We start from the raw sequence: 17,606 nt of genomic DNA on the forward strand, positions 1-17,606 counted from the left end.
TATTTTGTTATCTCCTTTGTGTCTCCGTCTTTCTTTATTTTATGCCTGTGTTGCGTTCATATTCATGTCTGTCTCTCTGAATGCATACTGTGTGTCTTTTTGTTCGATCACTGTATGTATATGTATGGGTGTGTGCAAGTGTTTTTTTGTGTGAGTATATGTGTGTGTGCGCATACATAACAGAGTGTCTGTAGATCTTCCCGTGGGGATTCCCCTGTCCTCTAACTCCTACAGGGGAGGGATGCTTAACCTCCCTCTACCTCACTGTCCCTCCCCTCCCTTCTTCCCTCCATCTCTAACTCCCCTCCTCTCACTCCCTTTGACTTTCTCAATATCTCCCTTTCCTACAACCTCACCTCCAGCTGTAGAAGCATTAGGTTCGAGGATGAATGAGGAAAGAACACCAAATTCATAATGTTTCCATTTTTGAGATTTTTGTAAGTAAGTTATTAATGAATTATTACACATAATAAATAATGCACACACATCAACCCCATTATTATTGTGTACCATACAGAATATATAGGGTCTACCTATTTACACTGTTGATGGAAAACTGTAAAATGTCTTATTTCAAGGACCTAAAACAAACAACCTAATTTTTAGAGTGATGTGTTTTTGACAGAATCCAGTTGAATTTGAAAAGGTTTCATAAATTTCTCAGTGTAAAGAGGAGCTTTCACAAACTGAATACACAAAACTCACAAAATTGGAATTACAAGTTCTTTACACATACACGTACATAGATGTATGTACTAACATACATCTGGATACAATACTGCAGCGATGATGGCCATTGTAAAAATCCACAAATAGGTCATTGTAAATGCAATTCTAAACATGAAAATAGAGAACATTTTGCACAGCATATCAGACTTTAGCATTCAATTTCATTTCTTTTTCTTTCATGTAATTTTAAATTGAATACCTTAAAATCTTAGCACTGTTTAGTAACTTGTAAGGGGGCAGATTTCAATATGTTTCACATTTTATCAGTGATTAAAGATTAATTAAATAAAAATATCAGAATAATCAATAATGGCAATATTTGTTGGTCACAGCCCGCATATATACCATTATATCCTTGTCACTCCTATGGAAATGTGAGAGAGCAATCCACACTTCTTGCTTTCTTCTCTTCCTTGCGGCGTGCAGTGAACACAATTATGATCACCTGCAAAACTGATTTTCACAAAAAGAGGCCTAACAAGACATACTAAGACTCTGTCCCATTTGTTGTTTATCTCTGTTCATCCTCCATGTCTTGCTAGCCTTTTACCCAACATGAGAATATTTCATTTTACATAACTACAGTATGATCATGAATACACCACCAGTAGATTTTCTTTGGTGAGCACTCATGGCCGAACGTGGTGATGTAGTAACTCAGTCCTTACCCTTAACCCTACCTCCTAACCCTCCCCACCCGATCCTCCTTCCTTCCTTCCTTACCCTCTGCCTCCCTGTTGACCTGCTCCCTCCCTTCCCTTCCCTCCATCCTTGCTCCTCTTGCAGGGCTGCTCCTGGCTATAGCCTGAAGAGCCCCGCCCATCCTGTCCACCCCTCTCCACCCTGGAGTCCTCCCCCAGGATGTTGAGCCCCATCCAGGTCCTGTGCTCCGACATCACTACCCTTTCTCTGGAGCCTGAGCCGTTTGCCTCTTACACTGAAGGTGTGTGCTCTATCCTCTTCTATCCCGAAGGTCATATCCATGTCGCACAGTTGTGCAACATGACCCCAGTGTGAGATACAAGAGTTTTTTGTGTGTGTGCCTGTGTGGGGGTGGTTGTTTGTGAGTGTGGGCGTGAGTTCAGCTTGAATGTGTATGTCATTAAGGGTGTGTGTGTGCGTGAGTAGTTTGAATCAGGTGAGTTCTCATTTGAGTCTGCATGTTATAAATATCTTAAACATCCCTTTGTCTCTGTCTGTCTGCCTCATCTGTTTTGTGTGTCTCTATTTTTAACTGCCTCTTTATTTTTGGCTCAGTCTGTCTGCTTCAGTGTGGATTTTGTATGTGTGTGTGTGTATGTGTGTGTTAGTGTGTGTGATTTATTTCTTTAAATAGTTTGACCAGATGACATCCCATCTCCTTCAAAGCTTAGCTATCTTACTGTTGGTTCTATTTAATACGCAGGAAGACACATATAGACACTCACATCCATGTGCATGAACATGCACTTTTTAAACCTCTGAACACATATGCACTGTATACGTACTGTGCAGACATTAGTTATTTCCTCGAATTTATTCATGAATCCTGTAGTCAGTAAAATGTCAGGGATAAATGCCTGTCACAATCTCCCGGACTCTTCAAATTGCTTGTTTTGTCTGACTAATCCCTTCAACTTTAAATACATGCAAAAAAGAGAGTTTTCAGAATATAGGATTACATGTCAGTATTTATGAGACACTGACACATAATCTGAGTTTAGACTGGGTGTAAACCAGCTAAACTCCTAATCTTTGTTATGTTACTGTTTCACAAATCCGTTGGAAAAACAAATTGATTTTTATCAAAAATGAATCACACACTAGAGCTTTGAGAACTCTGGCAGTCAGAAGATGGTTTTGCGGCTAGGTAAAGATGGATTACAGGCGTATTTCACACATGCTGAAGCTGGCTCGGTTTGTGTTTCTAATTGTTTGCGTCCATAACCATTAGGCTCACACCGGCTCTGCTCCATTGTGGCAATGCGTGTCTGGAGAAATAGCAGATTCCCCGCTGTGCTGGGCTTAAATCACTCCTCTCCACACATGTGCACCTCTTACACAAACACATGCACCAGTTTTTTAACAAGTAACTCCAAAACTGCAGGACAGGGATCAATTTAACGTCTCCCTCTGGCAGTCTCTCCCCTCGTCGCCTTCGCTTCCGCCTCTCCCTCTCTCTCACCCCTGTGTATTTCTCTTCAGGGTAATTGAGTACACACACTTGTGTACACGTACACAGGAAATGTGCAGCCCTTTGAGCTTCAGCACGCACACACTCTCCAAAACACATACACACACATCTGCTGAGTGGTGGCTTGTCCTTGCTTTTAAGGAGTCTGTTTTTGGCTGAGCTTTAATGGTCCATGTTTACCCAGACCCAAGATATCTATAATTGGGAATGTAAGACGTCTGCTCCCCCTTCTGTCCCTATAGTAGCCTTAACAAAAAATAATGAAATAAGAAAATCTCCCCTCCCTTTAACTATGCCACCATTCTCATCTAGCCAATAAACCTCCTCTCTTCTCCTCTCCCCTCTAAAGTGTCTGGCTTATCTAATTTTATAGCCACAGATGAGCACTAATCCTAATGTGTATAATACAGACTATGGTTGGAACTAACGATTATTATCATCAGTTAATCAGCCTAACATTGTATCGATTCATTGGTTAATTTTTGCTTCATAAAATGTCAGAAAATAGTGAAAGATGCTGATAACAGTTTGCTAAAGCCCCAGGGGACATCTTCTTGTTTTGGCTTGTTTGGTCATCCCCAAATTTTTAAAGATATTGAATGTATAATACGATAAATCACATAAAACAGAAAGAAAGCAAAGCCTTTAATGTTCTTCGATCATTGGGGAGCTGCTGTCCTTGTAAACACCTCACAGTGCATTTGAGCTTTTGTGTTTTTATTACTTGTGCATGTTTTTTATACCTCTCTGTGTCATTGAGTTCGTTCATGTTTGTGTGATGTTGTTTTGTGTTGATATGTGCAGTACTGTATGTGTAGATCCATGCACTTGCAGTCACAGTGTGTTCTCTTAGCTCCTGCAGTGTGGCGATGAGTCAGACAGGCCTGCTGATGCTAATGGACTGTCTGTGGGAGACAGACACAGCTAGCTTGCTATACTGTAGCACACACACATCCACACTATCAGACACTGACTTACAGCTCGACACCCTAACAGACAGTCACAAACACACACATATTACATCAGTACGCTGGCCAACGGTGCCTCTTCGAGGAGAGCCACAGAACGCATGATGATGCTTGTGTCTGCAGTGGTAGTTTGTATTCTTAGTGGTTTATTTTTCTGTACTGCTCTTCTAATAAGGAGTCTGAGAGAGACAGATTGGTATGAGCTGTTTGTGTGTAAGAGAGACAGATAGACAGACACAGAATGATAAATAGGAGGGAGGCCAAGAAACAGACAGAGGATGACAGAAGAGTGTGTGTGGTCCATATTTTATTCAGCTATATTATGAACCACTTCTGTAATTTTCCTTAGCTTAGCTCTTTCTCTGAGTGACTTGAGTGGAGACACAGTTGTCGGTAAGTGTGTACACACTAACTCACACACACACACACACACACACACACACACACACACACACACACACACACACACACACACACACACACACACACAGAGTATCAAGTACACTTGTTTGCAGTGCAGTATTACGTGCAATCAAAACTACCTGGTGTGCGTATGCGTATTTGTGAATTTGCCTGCATGCATAGGGTTCTGTGTGTTTGAATGAGTACCATCATGTGTGTTCATGCATTAAATAGCTACATATCCTCAATTCGGGTCATAGCGTGTGTTGCATCTCCTGGTAGTTTGTTAGTGGACAAAAGTGCGGCGCCATAATTATTTTACTGCGCTCTTTCTCCCTGCGAGGATTGGATTGATGAATCCCGCTTCCTCCTTCACCAGACTGCCATATACGGCTAACCGCTACGAGTACCACTGCTACTGGTTGGCTCAGCTTGTTACTATGGCAACCCCTGCTCACCGGAGGATCCCTCCACCGCTTCCACCCAAGCCTCTCTTTCCTCCGCCTCCCTTTCCATCCTTCCCATTCTTCCACCACCAGCACCACCACCACTACATACATGCTAACGTACAGCCAGGCAGCAGAGTGCAGTGGGGGAGGGATGAGAGAAAGAGAGGGCGCTGACTGTGGAAAGACAACCAAGAAAAAAAATGAGAGATTGAAATGGGGCAAAGAGAGAAACTGGAGAACAAGAGATAAAGAGATGACAAACGAACGTGTGGGGGGAGAGAGAGCGAGAGAAAGCCCGAAATAGAGGAAAGAAATTGAATCTGAAGAATAAAGACAGCACTGTAGCAGCTGAGAGATCAAGAAAGAGTACAGTAACTAATGGAAAGATGATGGAAAGCGAGAAAGAGGCAACCAGTAATACATGAACTGTGTGAGGAACAGGGTGAATAAGGTCGTGTTGGTGTAGAGATTGAAGAGCAGTCCCTGGCTCCCCTCATCATAAAATCTCGCTCTCTCAAGGCCACCATGAAATAGGCAAGGCTACAGCTTCAAATCACTCCAACTCTCAATAAATACACTTTCCGCGTTCTGTTTTTATTGCAGTCAATGTTATTGAAAACCATGTTTTTTTTCTATCAAAACTACGCTCACTGGACCCCTTTGTTGAACGCTTAGTGGGATACAGCATCAGAAACTAGTCTTGTTTTTTAAATCTAATCTATGACATTTTGGAAGAGATTATTTAATAATTCTGTAGTGCAGTAGCAGACCTGAGCTTTTGCTGTACAGAAATCTTTGTGAGGCTGCACTGCTCTGGAGGAGACAACACTAGGTAAATGGTCAAAATGTAGCTTGTTAATACACCTGGAACATCTGGTGAAAGTAACACTAGGTGTTGTGTTTTTAGGTGGTATAGGTTTATAGATTTATGGTCAGCAATGAGTAACTCAATCTCTACTGTTGCATGCGAAGTGGAACTGGATGTTGTGCTAATCGAGTATGGTTGTTAAACTGTGATGTTTGGGGCCAGAGAACCTAGCAGATTTCAGCATTGATGGAGAGAGTCTTTAAAGGAATAGTTTGACATTTTGGAAAATACACATATTTGCTGTCTTGCCACGAAGAAGATAAGAAGATCAATAGCACTCAAGCCTATAAACTAGATGTGAACCTGGAGCCAGCAGTCAGGCAGCTGAGCGTAAAGACAGGAAGTATAGACAGGACATAGGGGGAAACAGCCAGCCTGGCTCTGTCTGTAGGTAACAGAAATCTTCCTACAAGACTCCAAGACATCGATAACTATTCCCTTTCAAATAACTTTAGTAGTAGTTAGCATGCAAACATGCAAATTCAACATCTGACTTACTGCCCCATTCACCTGCAACTGAACTACTGAAAACTGAGGAAGTTTTGCTTTTTCATGACACAGAGGTGGGTATTATGTGAAGACAAAAATATATGGATAAAATTTGATAAAGAAAGCTTAAGAATCTGTGTGTTGTTCCATTTTGAAGGCTTTCCAATCAGCACTTAAGTCATTGCCATGGTGATCAGCATCACCAGCAACTGTCTGTCCTTAACACGGCACAAATTTACATGTGTGAAAACTGTGCAGAAATTACTCCAACCACAGATTGAAAGTTGACAACTGAGCTTGACATTCAGTTCGCCTCTGTCAGTAAACAGACTGGACCTGTTTATTTGGCTTTTTTAAATTCATCCATTCCTGATCACATCAGTAGACTAATTACCTTGAATTGGATGAAATTATATGACCTGAGATAACTTAATATGGCTTCATGCCAGGTTAGCTATGTCCTCTCTTGCCACCTCTTTTTCAGTGACCCTATAGTTACTGTGAAAGAGATTTTTTTCTGTCTCTAAAGCAGCTCTGTCTCCAAATAAAGCTCAGTCTGCAGCACAAAGCGGACTTGTTATGAAATAAGCAGATAGAAGGACAGCAAAGAGATTACATACAACTATAAACCAGATTCAAGCGTCATATGTCACACTCGCATGGCCTTCATTAAATGGCACAACTGAGTGCTTTCTATTTCTGATTTGGTATGTTGTGTGATGCAGGGAGGACAACTAAGAGCATTGAGTCAGTAAATCCTAAGTGGTTAATAATGTGATTACTCCTCATATTACAGAGTTGTGACTGAGTCAGACTGTGTTGGCGTTTAGGTCCACAGAGCTAGTGATGGGGACATTGTTGCAAATATGCAAATTATTGTACTGAGAAATAATGTTTGAATTATATTTAATCACTATTTCAAATACACTCTGAGGTGTGTTTACACTTTCGGACACTACAGCCATAATTGATACTATACGCACACAAACACACAAACGATGAATTTGTGACACCGTAATCCTGTGCATCATTGTGTATGTGTCATTGTGGAACACAGATAGCAAATGTGCTTAATGTGAAACGGCTCTGTGTGTGTGTGTGTGTGTGTGTGTGTGTGTGTGTGTGTGTGTGTGTGTGTGTGTGTGTGTGTGTGTGTGTGTGACAATCACTCTGATTTTCTGTATATTTTGACAGGCTGATATGTACCTTATAATCTGAATTTCCTCTGACAGTTTGCAAACATTTGAGGAATATTTGTGTTAGTGATCAAATGTTGTTGTATTCTACACATTAATTTCCATATTTTAATCCATTTACATGTTAATGCAATGACTCTTGCCTTGGTTAAATAATTTAGAGTCAGATAAACAGATTATGTAGATGAATGATGATGTGTGGTCAATTAGCTAATGGCTGCTCTCTTTCTCTACCAGTCTTTCCTCTCATACCACATTGCTCTCTCTCTCTCTTCCTACATCGTGTTCTCTATGTCTCTCTCTCCCCAGCCGATATCATCTCCACTGTTGAGTTCAACCACACAGGAGAGCTCCTGGCCACAGGGGACAAGGGGGGCCGAGTGGTCATCTTTCAGAGGGAACCAGAGGTAGACACACACACCAACACTCACACACTTAAAATCATAAACACAAATATGCCATTTTTTCATTTCAGCTGTGAGAGCAGCAATGAACATACACAGTTCCCCTCCAGCTTCATTTTAGATTGACTGATAAATAGTTGATGCTTCTGCTGTGTCAGAGGGTGCATCATTATAGCTTTGCAGAGTCCATGCCATGCTATTTCTACACCTGATCAAGGTGAGGGTGACTAAATCGGGTCGGGGGTGTTACATTGCACTATGTACATGTTAGCAACTGCTCAATTTTTCTCGAGATATTCGCACATACCTTTTTTTCCATTTCCTCCTTTTCTGTCCACAGAGCAAGATCGAACCATTCTCCCAGGGAGAGTACAATGTCTACAGCACTTTTCAGAGCCATGAGCCCGAGTTCGACTACCTTAAGAGTCTGGAGATTGAGGAGAAGATCAATAAGATCCGATGGCTGCCCCAGCAGAACGCGGCACACTTCCTCCTCTCCACCAATGGTAAGAGCCCCCCTACACACACACACATCTGAGAGGAGTGAGGAAGATGTGAAAATAGGAAGACGTTTCTCAGGTCAGAAAGGAAATTTTCCCTTACCTAAAGAGAGAACATTTGCTTGTGTTGGATCACATTTCTGTTGTGGATTAAGATCTGAATCTGTCTGTCTTCACATAGAGGTCCATTCATCAGTTTAAATTCTGTGTTTATGGCTATATTGGAAGATCTATAGATTTTCCCTGAGAGCCCTCTTATTGATTTATCTAAGTACTATTATTTATGATTGACGGTATGAAAAATGTAAGACCTGCCCCAGCAGTTGAGCAATGCTGCCGCCCAGATTCTTGATGTCATTTTTTTCAATATAATACAAAGAATTTTTGTGTCCGTCAGTGTTGATAAAACAAAGCTGTGCTCTTAGCTCATTCAGAGATTCAGAGTCCAAGCTGTCTTTCAGAGCTGATGGTTTAGAATGATGTAGATTATCTTGTCTATTATGCCATTTCTGTTAAAGACAAGTGCCTGAGTTGACGTTGCCTTTATACAGAAATCTTAAAAAAGCTCTTGTAAGGCTTTAGACTTTTAGCTTTACCATTTTGAGATGAAATTCTATATTTAGTCTTTAATCACATCTCCAGATAACTTCCTAACCTCTAGTATGTCCAAAAGCAACTTTTATTCATTTGATACACTTCCAAATTATCTATTTTTCTTATCTGATTGTTTATTGGCCCTGTCTGTTTCCCAGATAAAACCATTAAGTTGTGGAAGGTGAGTGAAAGAGACAAACGGCCTGAAGGATACAACCTGAAGGACGAGGAGGGTCGCATCAAGGACATCTCCACCGTCACCTCCCTACAGGTAATTATCAATATATCTATCTGTCTATTCATCTATCTACCTATCTATATACACATGTGAATGCACACACTGAAATGTTCATAAATGCAGTAGGCTGTGCAACAAAACTGGTTCAGTGGGTACTGATGTGTTTACATTTGCAAAAATGGGTCACTGGCACAAAGGTACATGTATGTATGCGTGAGTATGTGGGGCAGAGGAATAATCTTTTTCCATCTGTAGAGAACAGCAGCACAACATCTGCACTGGATCTAAATTAGTCAAAGCATCAGTGTTTCTATTTGTGGTGAATTCTTAGCATTTAGTACACAGTAACGCACAGCGTGTCCATGTGTATAAATACTTGTGCGATATGTCCTTTTTTTGGGGTGGTCTGAGAACATGTATGTATCTAGTGGTGTTGCTCCCACTGTGCTGTATCCAAATAAGGGCACATTTAAGCTGTCAAAGAATTTGTATGTTAAAGCAAATGTCCAGATTTGAAATGTATGTACTGGATTTTCTCTTGATCTTGCTGTCAAGTGAGCAAATTTGGGTTCTAGCAATAATGTATTATTGATGTCAAAGAAAGTAATGCATTAAATATGAATTCATTACAATAAAATTATTTAAATGTAACTACTGTCAGTACCTTAACCATTTTTCTTCTCCTGATCAGTTACGAAGGATGTTAAACTGCAGTCTCTCTCCTTTCTTTCCAAGGTACCGGTGTTGAAGCCGATGGACCTGATGGTGGAGGTGAGCCCGCGGCGAGTGTTTGCAAATGCCCACACCTACCACGTCAACTCCATCTCTGTCAACTCCGACTATGAGACCTACATGTCAGCTGATGACCTGAGGATCAACCTGTGGCATCTTGACATCACTGACCGCAGCTTCAGTATCCTTTATGGGTCATAGTGTACATGCATAGTGAGGGGAATAGAGGGAGAACAACAACCACAGCTGCACAACACTTATAAAATTAGGAATAGATTTATTAAAGCACAAGGCCAAAGATAATTAATTCATACTTACCACATAGATGCTTATACATCCTCAATAATCAATCCCTGCCCACGCACATACACACACATACACACACACACACACACACACACACACACACACACACACACACACACACACACACACACACACACACACACACACACACACACACACACACACACTCACATAACATACTCCCACATTGCTAACCCCACTTTGTTGTATAAAGAAATACACAAAGACACATACTGTTGGGGGAGGGGAATATTATTCTTGAGGAGTGAAAATGTAGCTTAATGAATAATTCAAAGGCTGCATAAATATTTCAGCCCCTTTCTGAGTTCTAATCCTGCTCAATAGGACACAGTACAGTCACATCCCTGACCCAGACAGGATTTATAATATTACAATTTATTTGAATGTGGAATTACTTTTCTCCCAACAATCCCCTAAAGATATATTTATATTGCTTTGGTTTATTTCTGCTGTAAATTATTTACATTGTGTTGCTTATGTATACATTTACACACACTTTTTATTTAGTATGTATACTATGATCCTGTGTGGGTTTCCACATTAATTCAAACATAGTCTAATTAGTTTCTCAGTGGGTCAGTCAGTGAATAAAATTGATAAGAGGATGAATGAATGAATATCTACATACGGTATGGTAGACTTCAGCAGGTAAAAACAGTTCAGGAAAAAATAAACTATAGGCTCTAGGAAGCCGACTCTCTTTGTTGCTTTCCTGAGCAAGGCTTTCTCTTAGACATTGTGGACATCAAGCCAACCAACATGGAGGATCTGACAGAGGTGATCACAGCAGCTGAGTTTCATCCCCACCACTGTAATTTGTTTGTCTATAGCAGCAGCAAAGGCACCCTGCGCCTCTGTGACATGAGAGAAGCAGCGCTGTGCGACAAACACTCCAAATGTGAGTAAACCTGCTGAGCTGCAATAGAGACATACAGTTGACAGCTATTTTGTAACTATAGCCTTTCTCTGGGAGAGTCATTTTTAGCGCTAAACTGAACTAAAAATCAGAGAAACTTAACTTTGCTGCTTAACATTTTTCAAAGCATACCTTAAGTTTTTAGATTATTGTCCCAGCTTTTAGGCAGCCATAAATTTCAAAATATACAGTCCATGGCTTTAGTTTTTGCCAGCCAATGTCGGTCTGTCGGTTGGTTCATCACCCGATATATCACAACAGCTATGGAATGGATTGTCATGAAATGTTGTACAAACATTTGTAGTCCCCAGAGGATGAATCCTACTGACTCTTCCTCTAGCATGACCATTAGGTTCAAATTTGTGGATTTGAGAGAAATGTCTCAGCAACTATTGGATGGATTGCCATGAAATTTGCTACAAACATTTCATGCCCCCCTCATAACGAACTGTAAGTACTTTAAGGATACCCAGACTTTTTATTTAGCGCCATCATCAGGTCAACATTTCATTTTGTCCAGTATCTGCAAAACGAATGACATTCCCACAAGCCTCAGATGGACTCTGCATTTAGTGATAATTAGCAAATGTTAGCATGCTAATACAATAAACTAAAATGGTCAACATGGTAAACATTATACCTGCTTAACACCCGCATGTTAGCATTGTCTTGTTGAGCATATTGAGTAGCATGCCGATGTCAGCATTATGCCTAGAGCACCGCTGGGCCTAACTGCAACCTCACAGAGCCACTAGCATGGCTTTAGACTCTTAGACTTGCTTGAAAATCAACCAACTTGAAAATCAACTTGCAGAGACTTTCTTAAGATATCGAATTTATAACAGTGGATTATTATTCACAGTTTTGCTATATTTATGTGTGGTTTTGTAGTTAAGAGCAAGGACTCTCTTGACACTATACACTGTGTATTCAGTTTGTAGTTAATGAACTAAAAGCTTCAAGAGCTCAGGTATGTTCATTCACTGTAAGAATTTTGATTTCCACACAGTTTAGGAGCACAATATATCTCTTTTGCAACTTTTTTTTTCACTGTGTAATAATATTTCTTTTTACTGCAGGTCCATTAGTTTTTCTATAAATCTGCTGTCCATTGTTCTTATACTTCAGATTTATGGTTTCCCAACTTTCTCTTCTCTTCTTCATATTTTATGTCCCTGCGTACTTCCACATTGAAATGGCCAGTTTCATATGTGTTTTACAGCTCTGACCAGTATGAGTCACCAGTGCAGTGAACACTTCAAATTGTGTTCAGTGGAGGACCTCTATAATGAGTGATGTCTGCGTTTACTATGTTTCTTTCTTTGTGTTGTTAGAAAGAAATTATTTAATTGTTTTCTTCTAAATGTGCAGATGTTTATACACAGAAGCATTCAGACAGCAACATCTGTCCATAAACATACAGAAGGCATCTGTATAGTTTGTCTGAATCATAGACTACAGTCAACATAAAGACCCATCTGAGACATTTCTTTATCTCTGCACATGAGGCAAAGCCACACATACCATCATCATGTGACGCACATACTCAAGTGTGTTTCTGCCGGACGTCTGGTTTATCAGCATTCACACTCCTGCCCTCCTCTCTCCCCCTTTTCTCTGCCACCCTCTCCAGTGTTTGAGGAGCCCGAGGACCCCAGCGCCCGCTCCTTTTTCTCTGAGATCATCTCCTCTGTGTCGGACGTCAAGTTCAGCCACAGCGGCCGCTATCTGCTCACCAGAGACTACCTGACTGCCAAAGTCTGGGACCTCAATATGGAGAGCAAGCCCCTGGAGACGTACCAGGTGTGTGACGGAAAAACATGAAGCTGTGTTAAAATACAGGAGACACATTGAATGTTTTTTCTCAGGCTCAGCTACCATGATGAGATTCCCTCTGGCAAGTAGAAAATTTACTCAGGGCAAAGTGAACTAATCAGTCGTTGAGGAAGCATTAACATATTTTCTCTTCAGTCCACTGATCTCTCAAAGACCAGGGATTATTGAAGATCACCACTGGAATTAAAGCCGTAAAATGGAATTTCCACCCACTGTTTCCTGATATTCCAAGTGCTCTCTTCTACTCTTGGTACAGCACAAAGCATCGGAGAGCTTCGTGTTCAGGCAGAATACTGAAGTTGTGTTTGTACTAGCTTATTGGCTGTTCATTCTTGCTTCATCACCACTGGTTTATACATTGGTTGTTGGCTATCAGTTGAGTTCAACATGCAGTCATATGTAGCCTGTGTAACTCGACACCTCTTGTTATTAGTCTGCTGAGATCCTCATGCCAACACCACTTGTGTCTGCGCCTGAGTCCTGCTTATGTGATTAATTTTTTGCTATCGTTGTGTTTGGTAAGATACCAAATATGTTCACGTGTGTTTAAAGTTCTAACTCGATGGCACATTCAAGGAAACCGGAAAAAAATAGTAAAGAAACACAAGAAATACAGATGCTTCTATGCAAAACATGGGGGGTCATTGAATGGTTTTTGATGAGTATGAAAATGATGTGAATCATTTTCATAGCTGTGTCCCTTGCAGTCACCAGTTCTCTACCCAGTTGAACATCTATGAAAGACTGACGTGTTAGACAGCGCTCTCCACCACCATTATCAAAACACCAAATGAGGGAATATCTTCTGGAAGAATATTGTTTCATCCATTCAGTAGAGTTTCAGAGTATTTCACAATCTATATCAAAGAGCATTGAAGCTTTTCTTGTGGCTCATGGTGGCCCGACACCTTAATTAGACACTTCATATTGTTTTTTCCTTTCATTTGTCACACATCTGTATCTCAAAATTCTGCACAACATAATTCCGATGTTTGTTTTGTGGGTTGTCATTCTTTCAGCAGAATCGTTGCTGCTCAGATTCTCTAAACAAAGCCTCTATATTAGAACTGCATAACCGTTTGTATTAAACGCTCACTTCCTTGACGTAAGTGTTTGTGACTGAAATCACAGTTGTGTTGTCCAAAATGCTCAGTGAATAACTGCCCCTGAAAGAGGGCATTGTCATCCAGGAAAATGTGCATAATTGGAAACAGAAATGAATCATGGGAATAAAGTTGCCTCTCAGAATCACAGTACTTACTGATGATTAGATTTTTCCGAAACCTTTTAACGATAATTGGACTGATTATGCGCCAGATAACGCACTTCTTCTCATCAGTGCAGAATAATCAGAAACCCTCACAGGGTTTTAAACTTTGGGCTATAATTCATAGATTAATCTGTGTGTGTTTGGCAGATTAATACATGTGTGAAACAAACACAAACAGTAAATTGTCATTATACCATGTATGTGGGGTTGAGATTAAGTGGGCCTTACATACTGTGAAAATTGTACACATACAACACTAAGTAGTGAACTGATAAAAAAAGCTTTTTCTACTTTGTGTGCATCTTTCAGACATCCACACTTAATTTGTCTCGAAACAATGTCCCTTGCAAGTGTTTACAATAAGCCACACTAGCCTCTGATTATGCATTTATGTGTAGCAGAAGTATTGATCAACTCCTTTTTTTAAGTGTGTGTTTAGTTTTCCTGCCGTGGGCGTGTGGGTGAACATATGTGTTTCTGTGTGTGTCTCTCTGACGTGTGATGGCCTATGAGGCAGCCAGGAGTGGGAGGCCAAGACGCACTGGAGCTATTTATAGGCTGCCAAGCCTCCACTCATAAAGTGAAGCGGGAAGGAGGGATACCTTACACAGCGCCCAACACCTAGATCTGCAATGCAGCATGCAGAGGGAGGAAGAAGAAAGGGGGGTTTGGGAGGTGGTGTGAGGATGGTGTGATGAGAGGAGAGAAGAATGGGGGGAAGGGTTTGTAAATGAGAGGATGAGAGATAGACATGGTAGAGATTACAGTATATGTGGGTGGACTTAGTAAACTGAGAGAAACACAGGAGAAAATGATTTCAGGGCTAAACTCCTCTTATTTTGGTAAATTTACACTCTGACTCCTCCTACAGCTTGAAAAATATGCACTAATCCACAAAGGATGATCTACTGTACTCTAAATCAGAGATCATGCGGGCTGGAAAAAAACAAAAAAACTGTATATTCAACTCCAGCTGACACTGTATCATTCCACCTCATGCAGAGGGACCCATGGGGGAAAACAAAAATGTCACCGGGTTTGATGTACAACCATGAGCCGACCTCAGCCTGACCGTTTATTGATTGCGAGGCGACTGTTGACTGACTTTATGCAGAATGTGCAAACAGGGGGCTTAATGCAGAGCACGGCGGCTGGAGGAAGGTGCAGGTTTCAAACCTTTGCATCACCGAGCAGACACAGTGCTGACACAGGCAGGTCGAATGAAAGCACAAGGGAAAAGAGTTATTAGTCAGTGAATATGTGTGTGCGTGTGTGTGTGTGTGTCCACATGTGTGTCTCTATTATCATGCCCTTGGTGGGCTTGATAATAGAGAGCTGGATGTCAATGGATTTGATGATATGGAAAAGGAGTTTAGATTAAAATGTACTCCTGGCCCTCGTATTGCTGAGGGCTGGTGTCTTATCAGTGTTGCCTTCAGGGAGGTTTGCGTTACAACTTGCCCACATTTAATGTGTTTTGTCTTTTCTGAGATTTGTGTGTGTGTGTGTATGTGTCTTCCTCTGCTCACTCTTCTATTTATAGTTTACATTCAGAGTCAATACCTGGGAGTGGAGCAGCTGTGTGATGAACTCATGTTTAATCACATCTGTATGTGCATGTGTGTTGTGTGTGTTTATTCCTCCAGGTTCATGATTACCTCCGCAGCAAGTTGTGTTCCCTTTATGAAAACGACTGCATCTTTGACAAGTTTGAGTGTGCCTGGAACGGCTCCGACAGGTACCTGAAGTTTCCAGACATCTCTGTCTGTTTTTGTATTTTGTAAATATCCTAATTGGGGAAAGGAAGACTGCTTCTTGTACTTTATGGGGTGTTTTTAAGCTTTAAAACGGGTTCATCCAATTTCTAGAAAAATCACATTTTTCTTTACGTGTGCTGGTTTCTTGCTGTGCTGATAGTTTCAGTTTTATGCACTGAGGTTTGGAGAAATGTCAGAGAGGAATATCCATCACCCAAATACAATACAATGATTGATCCAGTACAAATAGAAATCAGCAGAATATCTCCTAAAGCACTGAGGTATTACACTTGAAAAATTCAACAGCAGTGTCTCTGTCCAGTAGCTGTGTCTTGGGTGCTCAGGATAATCCAGTGTGAACAGTTTCTTAAGGAACTACTTGTTTTTCAGAAAGTACTTACATTTTAAATTGTTGACTGTGGTTTTTGTCCCTTTCCAGAACCAAACCAGGTACGATACAGTACAAGGATGGATAATGGGATAGTTCTCACTAGTTTAGTAAGAGAAAAGAGAATGAGAGTGTTTGAGTGTTTCTAGATTGTTATAACTGGATCCTTCTCCTCCTTCTCTGTCCAGTGTGATCATGACCGGAGCCTACAACAACTTCTTCCGCATGTTCGACCGCAACACCAAACGCGACGTGACCCTGGAGGCGTCGAGAGAGAGCAGCAAACCCCGAGCTGTCCTGAAGCCGCGGAGGGTCTGCGCCGCCGGAGGAAAGCGCCGGAAGGACGACATCAGCGTGGACAGCCTGGACTTCACCAAGAAGATCCTCCATACTGCCTGGCACCCGACTGAGAACATCATCGCCATCGCCGCCACCAACAACCTGTACATCTTCCAGGACAAACTCAACTCTGAGATGCATTAATGAACGGATGTCAGGGGCGGATACGAATGATTTAACACCGGAACACACCACTATGCCCGAATGTACACATTAACAGACATACGCACACAGGAATATGCCTAACACGCATCCACACACACGTGAGCAGAAAACATACACACGTGTATGTCTTCTCTGACGCACTCCTTCACCTCCTCCCAAGCTTCCCAGAACTGAAAGGACCTAGAAAGGAATAGAAAGGGAACAGGCTGGATTACGCATGGATTATGGATTGCGAAATTGTCTGAACTGTGGATTTCTTGATTGTTAACCTCTGGATTTTGCTTGATGGTTTGTTGATTGCTACAGCTCAGCTCCTGAGAGGGATAACCCCCGCCCCCCTCCAGACTGCAGAGATGTTAACATGTTTGTCTTTTTTTTTTTTTTTTTAACTTCAGGCTCTTTTGCTTTCTCCACCTCCTCCTCCTCCTCCTCCTCTCCTCTCTGTATTTGTGTGCTCGAGCAAAGCCTATTCTTATCCCTTGCCCACTGTTTTGTGTAACAAAAACCCTTCGTGGTTGTCCACCAGCTGCACTGATGAAAAATGGGGCATTTATGTAACCGGCTGTTTGTATGATTTCAGATCAGATACCCCACTCCTGTTTTTGTAACTTGTTAAATTATGTTAATGATGGTAATTATGATGACAATTTAAAATGAAATGTGTGATGTGCAAGGATGAACTCGGGACCCTCCCCTTAACCCAAGTGCACCCAGACGCCTCTGAGCTCAACTGGACTGTGTTCAGTGAGGTAAAACATTTACAGTCCTGCAGATAGAAGCAGAAGTTAATAGATTATTACACTACGGCCCAATATGAGGACACACATTCACATATCTGCTCCACACAGTGTGTTTCAGTCATCAGT

General features: G+C 41.3%; 1 protein-coding gene across 2 annotated transcripts in view; it reads left to right on the forward strand.

Moving 5' to 3' along the window:
* LOC120785294 (serine/threonine-protein phosphatase 2A 55 kDa regulatory subunit B gamma isoform) overlaps window positions 1-16,943 on the forward strand; it is an 18,971-nt gene extending 2,028 nt beyond the window's left edge. The window contains exons 1-9 of one of the 2 annotated variants that reach the window (XM_040119884.1): window positions 1,543-1,672; window positions 7,584-7,681; window positions 8,019-8,184; window positions 8,931-9,043; window positions 9,746-9,923; window positions 10,803-10,967; window positions 12,619-12,788; window positions 15,738-15,829; window positions 16,425-16,943. In XM_040119884.1, coding sequence (XP_039975818.1) covers window positions 1,591-1,672; window positions 7,584-7,681; window positions 8,019-8,184; window positions 8,931-9,043; window positions 9,746-9,923; window positions 10,803-10,967; window positions 12,619-12,788; window positions 15,738-15,829; window positions 16,425-16,719 — 1,359 coding nt within the window. In that variant the 5' untranslated portion in view covers window positions 1,543-1,590 and the 3' untranslated portion in view covers window positions 16,720-16,943. Of the gene's footprint in view, window positions 1-1,542; window positions 1,673-7,583; window positions 7,682-8,018; window positions 8,185-8,930; window positions 9,044-9,745; window positions 9,924-10,802; window positions 10,968-12,618; window positions 12,789-15,737; window positions 15,830-16,424 lie in introns of those variants that run through there. The other variant, XM_040119885.1, reaches the window with a different exon arrangement.
* The last annotated feature ends 663 nt before the right edge of the window (window positions 16,944-17,606 follow it).

This window comes from Xiphias gladius, chromosome 23, assembly GCF_016859285.1.
Source record: "Xiphias gladius isolate SHS-SW01 ecotype Sanya breed wild chromosome 23, ASM1685928v1, whole genome shotgun sequence".
Lineage (NCBI taxonomy): Eukaryota > Metazoa > Chordata > Actinopteri > Istiophoriformes > Xiphiidae > Xiphias > Xiphias gladius.